Consider the following 14,236-nt stretch of genomic DNA (forward strand, 5'->3'; position numbering starts at 1 on the left):
GGAGCCCCATGCAGGACTCGATCCCGGGACTCCAGGATCATGACCTGAGCCGAAGGCAGTCGCTTAACCAACTGAGCCACCCAGGCGCCCTCAGGATTTTTATCAGATGATGTCAGCCTTGGGACCCTGGTGTCCATGCAGACTTCTATACAAGAGGAAGTATTTGCATAGAAGGATGAGCATGTTTGGGTTGGGTCATTCATTCTTTTATTAAATGGACAGTAAGTATGTATGTCTGTTAAAATGTACATTCAAACCAAAATTTTGGAAGCCCTGGGACTGTAGGACTCTAATATTGGGATTTGAGACCATGACAAGCTGTTAGAGGAGATGGTTCGGAGGGGCTGCAGCTATGAGATGTTGCTTAGTCATTAGTCACCGGCAGGGCACTGTGGAGACATGCAGAGTCCAGGCCCCCAAACTGCTTAGAGCTACTGAGACAAAAAAAGAAACTATATGCTGTGTGATTCAAACCTGTTTTCTTTTCCGTATTCTGTCTTCTGTGTGTGTCGTGGTGAAACCAAATAAGACAAACACTGAGCAGTATTGGCTTATATTTCAGTGGTATTCAAGACCCTTATTAATATTTTAGGGTTTGGGGAGATCAGGACACAAGAGAAGGAACTGAAAAACAGAGGTAATTTACTAATGTATGTTTATAGATTCAAACACTTCAATAACTGGGACTTTATGACTGACACCAGTAGATCTAATTATTCTTTACAACTATTAAGTGGCCTTAAATAAGTTTACCATATTTTCTTGGAAGAGTGATCAATACTACTCTCCAGATCTCACTTCTGACTGAAGCTCAAAGTTACTTTAAACAATTTAGCTGTAGTAGATCAAAGTCCTGATATGTCACTTTTGGTATAGAATCTGGGCCAGATGGCGTAAGATGGAAGGTAACAATGACCAGCTGTGGTGTCTGCTTGTATAGGTGGTGTGATCATGTGAGGTTCACATGTCTACAAATCAGATGACTCTTGGGCCCTAAGTTATCATCGTGTGTGAAGCGTCAAATCTGCATCGGCATAAAAAAGAGTTCAACCCCCACAGTCCTCTGTGCCAGGCTGGTGTCAGCTCACCCTGTTTTGGGCACTAATGAACAGACACATAGATTATTAAAATTGGAAGGGATTTTAGAAGTTAGCTAGCCCGGTCTCTTGCACAGAGGATTCTTCCCTACAGTCTTCTAAATAAGATGATTTTTCAGCCTCTACTTGAACACTTCCTGTAATGGGAAGCTCCTACCCCTACAAAGAAACACACCCCAGTTTTGGATGGCTCTAATTTTTAGGATGTCCCCCCCTTATGTTCAGTTGAGATCTGCCTCTCTGCAACTTCCTTAGTTATGACTTTGAAGCTCTGTTGGGTGATTTAAATGCCTCTACTTCAGGAGAGTGCATCATGTATATGAACACCATCAACTTCTAGTGAAGTCTTTTTTTTTTTTTTTTTTTTTTGCCAGGTGAAACATTCCAAGGTCCTTCAATGAATCCTCTTATTTTCTTTATAGGGAAACCACTTCTCCCCTTTTCCCACTTGAACCTGGGGACTCTAGAGACTCTGCTCTCTTGTCACAGAGTTCAACACACCCTCCCTGAGGAAAGTCTCATTCTTCTTATGGCCCCAGCTGTGTCGTCTGGAGTTCTCCTTTCTCCTCTTTTCTTAGTTTCTTCCCAGCATCCTCACCACAGGCATTATTGGGCACAAAGTACTGAATCACATTCCTTGCTTTTGCTTTTTTGTAAACACTGTCACCCTTCCTTCCTTGTTGGATGATTTCTGCCATTTTCCTTTGAAAATTTTTAACTTCTCCCATCAGCTGGCACAAAGAGACATACTCTGTTGGGCCCTTTTCCTTCTCCTCTAGCTATAAAATCAGATTGTATTTACAGCTCCTGGAACCAGTGACTTAGAAAAGACCAAGAACAATATAAAGTCTTATAGAACTTCTTGTAGAAGTTGGCTGCCCAACTGGATTCACGAGTGGGGCTCTGAGTATAGACCGTTTACGGAATGTCTGTCACTACTAAAGTCTCTGGGTATGGAGTCTGTTGATGTGGGCTTAAAAAAAAGTAGCTGCTTCTGGCCACACAATCATTTTTTCTAGATATGTCTCCTCAGGCAATAGGTGAAGGGGATCGAGAAGTACAAACTTTCAGTTATAAGACAAGTCACAGGGATGAAAAGTGCAGCCTAGGGAATAGAGTCAATGACGTTGTAATAGCACTGTTTGGTGACAGATGGTGACTATACTTATTGCGGTGAGCCCTGAGTAATGTATAGAATTGTTGAATCTTTATGTTGTACACCTGAAACTGATATACACTATATGTTAATTATAATTCAAAAAAAGTAGCTGTTTCTACACACCGTTTAAGATTTTATCTTCTAACTATTTCAATCCCGTGATTCTTGTTCTCCTCTCAATAGCTATAGCTTTTTAAAAAATTATTTATTTATTTATTTATTTATTTGAGAGAGAGAGAGGGAATGAGTCAGGGGAGGGGCAGAGGGAGCGAGAGAGGGAGAAGCAGACTCCTTGCTGAGCAGGGACCCCGATGAGGAGCTTGATCCCAGGACCCTGAGATCATGACCTGAGCCCAAAACCAAGAGTCGAACCTCAACCGACTGAGCCACCCAGGTACCCCAGCTCTAGCTCTTTTATTTTCCGCTACAGATTGTCGTCACATGAACTTTGGAACTGCTCATTGTCCACAAGGAACTGAATATGAGAGAGGGCATGTCCTTGGTATGTCCTTTGTTTTACAAATTAAGAGACAGAATCTCAGGGAGAATATTGGGCTCGTCCAAGTTTACACCATTAGTTGAGTGGCTGGTCGGGCACCATTTCTGCTGAACCATTCAGCTAGCTCACTCTCTTGGCTTTTGTAGAAAAAGAGGCTTAAACTGTGGCATTTCTGATCTACATTTTGTGTGTGTGTTTGCAGGCATACCTCGTTTCATTGTGCCTTGCTTTATCACACTTTGCAGATATGCTTTTTACAGATGGAGGAAGGTTTGCGGCACCCTTGTGTCGAGCAAGTATATTGATGCCATTTTCCCAACAGGTTTTGCTCACTTTGTGTCTCTGGGCCACATTTTGGTAATTCTCACAGTGTTTCAAACTTTTTCATTGTTATTATATTTGTCATGGTAATCTGTGGTTATGACTCACTGAAAGCTCAGATGATGGTTAGCATTTTTTTTAGCAATACATTATCTTTAATTAAGGCGTGTACTTTTTAAAGACACAATGCTATTGCACACTTAATAGACTACAGAATAGTGTAAACATAACTTAAATATACACTGGGAAACCAACAAATTCATTTGACTCACCTTATTGTGATATTAGCTTTATTGTGGTGGTCTGGAACCAGACCTACAATGTCGTAAGGTACGCCTGTATACAGCTTTTCCTCTTTCCCACCCAGCACATTGTCTGGTATGTGATAAGTTGTCCATAAATGCTGGTTAAGGAATGTTTGGAGCCTTTTATCCTTTTAAAAGTTGGGAATACATTTAAGGGAAAAGGATCACAGTGAGCCATGAGGAATACAGTACACCCAGGGAAGTCAGTCTGTGAAGTTTGTTTGGAAATATATAAAGCATGGTGCGGAGTGCCATGGTGCCTACAAAGGATCTGTAACTCAGTCCCTTATCTCAGTGAGTTTATAACCAGATAAATATTATGTGGGATAAAATGGTGGGATCAAAACAGTGACAAGACTGAATCATATGAAAAAATTAACTTCCTGTCCAAGGCAGAATGTCATTAACATCAGCGAGGAGTTAAGAGAAGGGAAGGTAATGGAGAGCTTGCTGTTGTGTTGTTGTTCTCAGTAGAAGGGTGATGCGGAGGAAGGAAGGAAGCCAGATGGAAAATGAGAAATAGATAGGTGTGCTCTAGGACATTCTTGTCCATTTAGTACCAGCCACAAGTGGCAAAAGGGCCACAAACCCACAGTCCACTTAAGTTCCTGAGAGCACTTGAGAAGGAAAGACAACAAGTGCTTATGGACGCCCACTGTACATCAAGTCAGCAAATATGTCCCGAGTGCCTACTCCATGGCAGGCACTGTGTTAGGTGTTAGGGATTCAACAGTGACCAACAGAGAAAGGTCTCAGTTCATGGAGCCTAAATTCAAGTGCAGGCCAGGCCACGTGGTCTGAACCAGATATTCCAGGTCCTGGTTTTCATGTTCAATGGGTTTTTGTAGCAGCTTCTTCTCCCAGCCCCCAACCCCAGCCTTTTCCGAAGACTAACTTCCACTTGCTTAGCTCTGTCCTCTGTGAGCACATGGGGATCCCCACGAGATTGGTGATGCACATTCCGGCAGTAGCTGCCGGCAGGATCCTGGCAAAAGGAGCTCCATCCTTCATTTGACTTCAGACCTTCCACTTTCCTCTAAAATGTCTGACTGACATGGTGATTGAGAAACCATATCCGGCAAAGGACCTCAAGCTTAGGTAGGAAAGAGTTGCCTAAGCTTTGGGTGTTTGCTGTCAAAGACAAATTATTGGCAAATCTCCTCTCAACTTCCTTTTCTGGCAGAGGCACCTATTAGGGGATCAGGGTCTGGACTGGCATGGTGGCGAAAGAGCATCTGTCTGCCCCTAAGCCCTATCTGTCCTGACATATGTGTCGCCTACTTCCCCTAATCACTAGGGGATGCCTTGGAGCAGCAGGGTCTGCCAACCAGAGAGAGGGACAGGGAGGAGGAGCCAGGTTTCCGGGATGAGGGTACGCATATGGCCCTGCTCACTGTCTGTGTGGAGGATTGCTCAGTGTGCATGCTCTTCATCCTGACTTGGTCCACACCAACACCAAACAACTATATGATAAGGCCTCTGAACAGCTGCAGGTCCTTTTACAGAATATGAGTTTAGTAGGGACCCTCTGTGGTGAGCTGAACAGCCGAGTTCTTGCTTCTAGACCTTCTAGTGTGTGCCAGATCCCCCTGAAGGTTTGCCCTGTGGCTTTGGGGAAGTCCGGAGGGACAAAGTATCTGGCTCCCGGCCTCTCCACATTGCCCACCCACTCCTTCCCAGCTGATGAATGCTTGTTGTTCTGCTTTGTGGCGCCTCCCAGGACCCAGGGGGAGGCTTGCCTCATTTCTGCGGAGACCTTTGGCTGGACTTCTCTGCCTCTCCCAGAGGTGAGAGACTGTGGTTCCTGCAGCCTCAGGCTTGGCACCAACTCATCTCTGGTGGATCTAGGACCCAGGTCTCCAATCTTACTATGGCTAGGGCCTCTTTGTCCCAGAGTGACCTCTCGGGCTCTCCCGCTGACTGGCTCTTCACAGCCCCTGCCATTGGTGATTTTCATTCCAGATATGAGCCAATGGATTCCTGAAAGGGACTCTGTGGGCTTCTCTCTCCATCTCCGCTCTGGCCTCGGTCTGGCGGCGCTCTCCTCTGTGGGCTGGACAGGGGATGATGATGGACGCGGGCTGCCCGTTGTTTTTGTTTTGTGATATTTAAAGCAACCAAAGCTCTCATTACTATAATATAGTATGTGCCCGGGCCGGAGGGAGAAACAGAATCCCTCCTGGATCAGGGGGCAGTTCTGTTAGGTTGTGGTGAGTCTGGGGACATGTTTGGCACCACACCTGATGGAATTCAGTGTGTCAGGGCTGAGAGGGGCCTCAGAGCAACTCCACTCTTTCTCATCCCAACGTCTCATTTGAACAAGGGGGAGGCTGAGTCCAGTCAGGGAAGGGGATTGCCACCCACGTAATAGAACGGTGAGTGAGCAGAGCTGGGACTAGAACTCAGATCCCAAGGTGGATTTGCTGTCAGGTGGTGAAGCTTCTGCGCCTGCCCTTCTCATTTGTTCAAGATCCTTCTGAGGCCCTGAACCTAATTTCGTATTTGTAATTTTAGATGACACTTCTTGACGAAGTAGGCCTTTCCAATTGTCCAAGCTTCAAGAGCCGTAGAAACGGCTGCCTCTGACCAGAACTTTCTACTACCCTGAACCGACTGTGTGTGTGAGTTTGAGTGTGAGGGGAACAGGCAGATGTGAACACTGAGCCGTCCTGATGCTGGGATGCCAAACCCAGCTCCGAGGTGAGATACCTGAGAGGCTCCCGTCGGTCAGTGGGAAACAGTGAGCACCGTGGTGGAGTCAGGTGGGAATTCCCTCCTCAAGTCAGAGTCACATTGCTGGCAGTATGATGGAAATATTGCAAGTGGAGTAGAGTTGACCATACCTTTGTGCCTGATGAGAACATCCCATCAGACTGGTAGTAGGGCTGGCTGGGGAAAACATGGCAGGCACCGCTGCAGAACCATGTCAACCATCCTGTAAGTAACCGTAGATCGAAGCCCATTGCATGGGCTACCTGGGCGATCTTGGGCAAATTTTCTCTTCTCAATCTTTCCATCAGTACAATGAGGATAATAATAGTAATAACCTCAGAGAGCTATTATGAGGGCCGAATGAGGAAATTCAGGTAAAACTTAGCATGTTTCCTGGTATAGAATCTGTGTTCCATAACTGTTTATCATGTTCTCAAAAGTCCCAAGAAGTTGCAAAATATTTTTGCCCTGCAGGAGCTCATAGTCTTATTGAGGAGACAAGATTTTCACGCCATATGCAAGCACAATTAGGGAGCAGTAGAAGCCCCTATATGGCATCTGCTAAGGGTCTTGATGCCATGGAGTCAAGTCGAGGGAGGAGACTCCTTTAGGTTTGGAAGAAGTGCCGAACAGGAATAGGGACTAAAGGAGAAAGCCTGTGTTCTCCATCTTCCCAGCTGTTAGCTGGCCAACAGGCACTCTTGGACATTCCTGGACACTGAGGACCCCTCAGGTCACCTATTCACCCACCCAGCACCTTCCCTGTGTATCTCCAGACTCTCCGCTCAGCACTGGAAATTGAGAGAAGACCTTGATGAGGTCCCTCCCTTGGGGGAAGAACTAACAGCCTAGCCTGTATAGAAAGACTACAGCTAACAGATGTTATATCTGTATTTATTTATATCCTGAAACCAATCATCTGAGCCCCAAGTGGGATAGGCTGAGTCAGGAGCCTGGAACAAGTTTGAAGGAAAGCATGGGTCTACTTGGTGAAAGGGCGCAACTCAAAACCCATGAGCCCTTGTTCAAAGGAGCTGGTGGGTGTGAGTCTTCTGCTGGAGGAGTGGAGTTGGTTGCTTTAAATAAGATCGTTCTCTGACTGACGTGGAGAAGGCTCCAAGGCCAGGATGGGGCAGGCCCTTGGTTCCACACTCAGCCCTGGTGATGTGGCATCTTTGAGCTGGGCTGGGAAATGGGAGGAGTGGGCCTGGTGGACTGGGGAGGGGGGGTCTTTAGATGTCAGGGGTAAGCTCCAGGCACTGGTGACTCAATGGGGAACTTCCTGAAGGCAGATGGAATCTGCAGATGTCTCGTACCCTTAAATAAACTTATATTTCGTACACCTCTTGCTTCAGAGGCTGCCAGTGAAAGTAGCAGAGGAGGGAGGGTCTAGCCAGCCATGTGAAGGAAGCCCGAAATGGAAAGTATGAGAAACGGAACTCCTCTTGATGAGTGCCATTCGTATTTTGGCAAGGATTGCAGAAGCTCCAGGTACTGAAGGAATGACTCGTTGAAAGAAGGGGTAGGGACCAGGAAAGGAGCCCCAGACACGGTTCAAACCCAACTGCTGAATGAGGCTTTTGGGCTCTGTGATTTGGGCAGAAACTCCTGGGCCATGTTTGTCCAAGGCGGTGGGGCCCATGAGCCTTGGTGTCTCTGTGTCCCTGGGCCCCAGTTGTGTAACACCCAATGTTCCACATTGCCCTGCCAGCCCGAGAGTCAGGGTGAGATGGGGACTTGCTCATCCACCGTCTTGTTTGTTTTTCCACGTGTTTGTATGCACCAGGCCTGTGCATCTCCCAAGAACCGGGACTGATGCTCTTTGTTGTTTTGTCTTCAGGTGACCCAACCTGGCCGGGCTCACTGCAGATGCCCTGGATGTGCTTGTCACTGTGGTGGCCGGCCTTGTTTTCTTCTTGTGCACCATTCTACTTGTAATACCACCACTAAATAATAACTAAATATTAATAAGCACCTACCATCTCCCAGGCACTGCGCTGTGAGCCCTTTATATGCATCATCCCATCTAACTGTAACAGTGACATCATTTTCAACTTTCCCGATCTCTAGAGAAGTACATTTCAGCTAAGATTAATTGGTATCTGGTTGTTTAAAGGGTCTGACCTGGGAGACCGGGCTGGCTCAGTTGGGAGAGCATGTGATTCTTGATGTTGGGGTCGTGAGTTCAAACCCCACGTTTGGTGTGGAGCCTACTTAAAAATAAAATAATAAATACATAAATAAACCAATAAATAAAGGGCCTGACCTATATTATGGCTGAAGTTTTCACCACAGAATATGGTTGCAGGGGCCTAAGAGGTGAAATCCTCCCTGCCTGCCTCCTTCAGCTGATGGTCTCAGAGAAGGAGAGGGATCTCCCAGCTCTTTGTGGCAAAAGCCCAGTGGTTAGCCCGCCTAGCGGGAGGGCCTGGGGATGTGAAGGGAAAGACACTTAGATTGCTTTGCTGAAAGGGGAGGTCCCGGCTGGTGTCTGGGAAAGAGGATCCAAGTCTCCCTCCGTGGAGAACCTCCTGCAGAACAGAAAGCAGGGTTCGCTGGCACCACACTAATCTCCTCTGGGGTTCCGGAGAGTTTCCTATGGCTGGACGAAATAGAATCTATTCACGTCCCAGAGATGCTGTAAGCCCATGTTGGTGGGGCTTATGCAGGAGGCAAGCAGCTCGATAGCTCTGCGTTATTAAGGCACCAGCGCCACCAGGGACCTCCCCAGAGTAGGGCACAACCAGTGGAAGCTCTTGGCCTCACTGGCTTTGGGTGAGGGGTTGGAAGTTGTTGGGGGTGCGTGTGTGATCACACACCGGGACAGAACAGCCCTTCCCCGAACAGCGTGATCGCGTCACTGTCCCCACGAATGTGGCCACTGCTCAGCTCTCCTCGGCCCCAGGCTGGTTTCTGCTGGGCTGGTTCGCAGTTAAGCACGCAGGTCTTTTGTGACTTCCAAATGACTGCAGAGGAAGGACCAAGTCGATTGCTCCCGAGGCAGCACCACTCACAGGATGTACCCAGCAAGCTTTAGTGTGCTGGTCCAAGGCAAGGAGTTTGTGGTGGTGTTCTCGCCTGTTTTATTACCATTGAGGTGACCGGTCAATCAGCCCTCAGTGTTCTCTGAGCCCCCCCGTGTAGGTGCTAGCTGATACCAAAAAGAAAGGCATGGAGGAGGGAAGCATGTTTTTTGCCTCGAACTTGCAAATTTATTGAAGAAACAAGGCGTAGGCACAGTAAAAATAAAACAGAAATACAGACAAACACAGACATTTTGGAGCCAGGCGGTGTTCTAAGGGGTCTTTAGATGTCAGGGGTAAGCTCCAGGTGATAACTCATTCCATCCGCATGAGCCTCCTCTAGGAGCAGGTGCCATTACTGCCCTCATTTTACAGGTGAGGAAACAGGTACCAAGGTACCAGTGAGTGGCCAGGTCCACACAGCCTGTGGGAAGGACCCACGACTGAGACTGGGCAAGTGTGACTTTGGCAAAGGTGACTGAGAAGGAGCCACCAGGGAGGTCGGAGGCACAGCACCGGGTTCCCAGGGCCCAGGGGCCACAGGAAGTGGTGGCCCCGCTGGGTCAGGCGCTGCTCCCAGATTCACCGGTGAGCCCCTCCGCCCTGGGAAAGGCGTCTGATATGTAGACACTGTCTTTAACCTCACTCCTGGGATTAAGGAGGGAGATGCCTCCTCTGCTCCCCATTATTCCCCAGGTGCCCCCTTTTATGGGGCCTACGTCTTCTTCCGAGGCATTTGAGGCGATGGGAAGATTGGCCATAAGGAAAAACGAGGCAATCTTCAAAAACCAATACTTATGTTTGTGGGAAGCTAGGGCTCACTCAAGGAGGTTGTTCCAGTTACTTCTTACTGTATAGTCACCTCACAGTGTAAAAGGAGCACCACATCACTGTTACCATCCCTCATGCTCCTGAGGTGACCGGGCTCAGCGAGGCTGTGCTTGCAGCAGAGAGTAGGGGGGCCTCCAGTCATTCTCGGCGTGAGAGCGGAGGTTCCTGTTTGCTGGGACCTCGGCGAGGACTGTGGGCCCGAACACCTGCAGGCCGTGGCTTCCCATGGGGCCTGGGCTCCCTGGTGGCCTTGCAGCCAGGTTCCCCGGGCAGCTGTGCTGAGAGAGAGAGAGAGAGAGCGAGAGCCAAGTGGAGGTGTATCCCCTTCTGGGACCCAGCTCTGAAGTTCCATAACCATCACGTTTCCTGCATTCATTCAGTTAGAGGCAAGTCACTCTTTCGAGTCTGTTCGAGAGGAGGGAAATGGGGTACCTGCCCTCGCTGAGAGAGGGGGGCAAAATTTGTGGGTGCACTGGAAAACCACCGCAGAGATTTTCCACGTAACTTCACCCTGCTTTAAAGAAATAAGTTATCCCAGACAGACAGGGCCTAAGGATGGTGTGCGTGCTCAGAGTTTGGGGAAGGAAAAAGAGGAGGTAGGGCTGGGGCAGGCGGTGCTGACAGGAGAGCAGAGCTGGGGAGAGAGTGTGGATGACCAGGGGCCGGGCCCTGCCTCTGACCAGTGGTCACCTGTGACGAGGCCTCTCTGCCTCTCGGCTGCCCTACTTTCCTCACCTTTAACGAGAGGGGATTGAGATGGGCGAGCTCTTGGGTCTCCTAAGCTCCCACTGGTGTAAGTCCATAGTTCTGAGGACTAGTGTCTTTCCTTCATAACCTCCAAACCCTCGGACCCCTAGTCCCTCACACCGACCTTCCTGTGCCCAGTAACGCAGACAGGCAGCCCTCTGTGCCCCAGCACGTGCGCTGGGGGTGCGAGGAGCCTGGGACAGAGTGTGGGGTGGGGGAAGGAATGGGGGGCTGGGTGGGAAAATGCTCAAGTGCACGATGATGAAAGTCCGGGGTGGCAGGGAACTATCTAAACGAAAAACCAGGGATTGCTGGAGCTCAGCGAGGCAAAGTGAGCTGCCCAAGGACTCAGCAGGCCCAGGGGACTGGGTCACAGGTCTTTCTGGGTTGGGAAAATGCCCTGCTTTCACCAACGTATTTCCTCTCCTTCTTCCTCCTGCTCATTGCGTGGAGGCATTCGATCTGACGTCCTGAGCGCTTCTTATCTAGAAAGTAACATCAAATGATGCCACACAGTCAGTGTTCTGTGCTCCATTCTGTCCCTGGTGGGGGGAGTGTCTTCGGTGGCAGGGACCTCACTCAGCATCCTCTCCTCTCCCCAGAGGCCGAGGGAGAGAAAATGACAGCTACCTGGCTTTCCCCTCACCTCAATGACAGACTCAAGTTGTCTCCATTTTACAGTCCAAGGAGGAGAGGAGTGAAGTGTGCATCTAACCAAGGCAGCAGGATCCGGGCTCGCTGTCTCACCGCCTCTGAGCTGTGAGAGTTACCTTGGGTAGTCTGGGGCCTGTCCTGTGTGTAAACACTCACAGATCGGGCCATTCGAGGCCTCTGGCTTAGCACTGCGGGCCACACTTTGAGAAGCATGAGATGGGGCTTCCCAGAGGCAGGATGAGAGTGAGGAAGGCTTCAGTAAGTTTTTGGAAGCCAAATAACACAAGGCTGGCTGGTGTGTGAGTGTGTTTGCACGTGCACGTGTGTGTGTGCGCGCGTGTGTGTGTGTGTGTGTGTGTTTGGGCGCCCATCTCTTGCCAAAACCCCGCTCATTTCTGCATATTTGTTTGCTGAGTATTAAACACTCCAAAGATTGCTCTTTCGATTTGTTGAATCTGAAATGAAAATGAGTCAGCAGAGAGGAAAAACAAGCCCGAAGGCCCAGAATCGCCCCTGAGTGAAAATATACGGCTCTAAAGCAAGTGGGTTTTCTTCTCCCCTTCCCCTCCTCCCCCAGGTCTGAATCTCACACGCACACAGACACAAGTACTGGGCACAGCTGTTTGCACCCCGCCTCGTGCTTCGGCTCCGGAGACCTTATCTCTGTGCCCTTCCCACTCCTGCCTGGCGGAGACCCGCCCTTTCCTGCGGGAAAGGCCGTTTTAGGTGGAGGGGCCCAGGCTGTAGGCTATAGATAATTTTCTGGGAGGGCAGACACTTCCTCTTCAGACCCTATCACAGGCTCAGCAGAAAGGTCTCCGCTGGAAATCTGTGACTTTTTATTCCTTTTTATTCTGCCCCCCGCCACCGCTGCCCCCCAAGGGGTGGTCACTTCACGTTGTCTCCGGCTTTTGCATCTGGGAAGACCGACTGTCCAGGGAGAAGGCCCGTCTGCCAAAGCAGATGTGCCTCGCTTCATACCCAGGCTGTATTCCCGAAAACTCGATTATGACCTGGATTTAAGTATATGGAATCATATTTTGAATGTACCGGAAGGATTTTCTGTTCAAGGGAACCCGGCACTGGATCCTTGTGTAAAGTGAAGAACTGTTTTGTAATGCGGAGCCTCACTCAGTGATTTATGAGTTCAGTAAGTAGGTGGAACATTTTTGTATGCTGAATGTTAGTGTAATCGTACGCTGTGGAAACTTGTTATTCAAAGGTACCTGGCACTTCAGTGTTGTGCAAAGAATTATTCTGTAATGTGGATAAGCATTTCATGATTGATGAGTTTGGCAAGTTCAGACACTTCTTAAAGTGGGGTATACCTCTAGTTCTGCTTCAGAGAAAAAGACTGTTTGTGCTAATATTCAGACTTGGGGGAAGAAGAAAGCTCTACTGTCTGTAAGTTAGGGTCACTTCAAAGGCACTTAGAAGGAAGAGAAGTGCTTGAAGTTTCCATCCATTTTAGGGCAAGAGGTCCCAAGGGTTGCCTGCTCTCTCTAACTTGCCATATTATCACAGAGCGGAAACAATGGTGCTTTTTTCCCCCACACATAAATGCAGTTACCTATGATAGCTACATTTCTAAAAGTGTTTCTCTTTATATTTAAATATGTATCATCTAAATATCTATCTATCTATCATCTATCATGTGTATTCAATTCTATAATAAAGGAAGAGACAAGGCATAGGGCTCGTGTTTGGGAACCCCGAAAGGCTGTTGCTCGACCGGTATAGAGTGAGAGACTTGACCTTGCTGCTCACCCTTGCTCATTCATCAGCCCAAAGGCATTTCAGACCCCTCTCCTCTGTGCTCCATCCTCGCTTACCACCCTCTTTGGGCCCTAGAGTAGAGCCTGTTACTAGGGAAACTGTAACTTTTCAAGGCAGTTGGAGAAGAGGAGTGTGTTCGTCCCCAGGTGTGTATGACCTGGAGTTGCGGGTGGCATGGGACTGACCAGGAGCGAGCCCTCCCTGTGTGAACAAACTCTCCACAGGACGGGGTGGTGTCAGGTAGAATGTGCCTATGACTTGCTTTTTCACCATAATGTGGCTCTGTATTTCAGAAGGAGGCTTTTAGAAGTTCACCCAATTACCGAGATAACTTGTAAGAAGTTTGACCTTCTAGATTCTTGGTTGGTTGGTTTGTTTTCATTCTTGCTAATTTCTAGTTGTGGCTGCCACACTCCCATCTACCTTCCATTTGCTTCCTGGTTTTCCTGATGGCTTTGCCCCACAGCTTGTGCAGATCCTGGCGTGGGCAGACCTGACATGGAGAGCCAGCTGTCTCCCATCAGGCCTGGGGAGTCCTGGCCTGGGGAGTCGTGGCCCTGTGGAGTCAGTTTGGAGTGTGTGTTCATCCAGCTTGGCTAGGGGAGGGGATTTTGACTGTGAAGAGGGAAGTGGGTTCTTTATTACAAGGGACACATTCTTTCTGAGCTACATATCCATTGATATTCTTTGGAAAATATTGGGCTGTGAGTGGGTGAAGTGACATCAGTCCTTTCCTACTTTGTAAAGGGAGGTGGTAATCTTTCTCCTTAGGATTGTTGTTAAGGCCCAGTAATAATGCATTTATAAACACCTACTGAAGTGCAAGTGTTCTAAAAAAAAAAAGTAAGGTATAAGCAGCAATTCTCAATTGTTTTGTTTTTTTTTTGCTTCTACTTTATTCATGTGTAAGATGTACTAATCAATAATACCGCTCAATCCCACAAGTGATTCTTCAGATATGAGTTCCCCACGTACCTCTGACCTCTGGGATATGCATGATTGGTTGGAAAGCACCCTCCAGATCCTGATAGACTGCCCCTGGGAAATTGCTTTAGGTCAGAAAAACCAATATAAAAGACATTAACGAGGAACATATTTTCCTTGTTAAGAAT

The 14,236-nt window shown here is 48.3% G+C and overlaps 1 protein-coding gene across 4 annotated transcripts in view; it reads left to right on the forward strand.

The window, feature by feature from the left end:
- Positions 1 to 14,236, forward strand: part of DDR2 (discoidin domain receptor tyrosine kinase 2) — a 147,766-nt gene that overhangs the window by 67,522 nt on the left and 66,008 nt on the right. For 2 of the 4 annotated variants that reach the window (XM_027612088.2, XM_027612091.2), the window contains exon 1: positions 12,132 to 12,498. The exons of the other annotated variants lie outside the window; for them this stretch is intronic. In XM_027612088.2, coding sequence (XP_027467889.2) covers positions 12,490 to 12,498 — 9 coding nt within the window. In that variant the 5' untranslated portion in view covers positions 12,132 to 12,489. Of the gene's footprint in view, positions 1 to 12,131; positions 12,499 to 14,236 lie in introns of those variants that run through there. 4 annotated transcript variants of the gene reach the window in all.

This window comes from Zalophus californianus, chromosome 10 (assembly GCF_009762305.2).
Source record: "Zalophus californianus isolate mZalCal1 chromosome 10, mZalCal1.pri.v2, whole genome shotgun sequence".
In the NCBI taxonomy this organism is placed as follows: Eukaryota; Metazoa; Chordata; class Mammalia; order Carnivora; family Otariidae; genus Zalophus; species Zalophus californianus.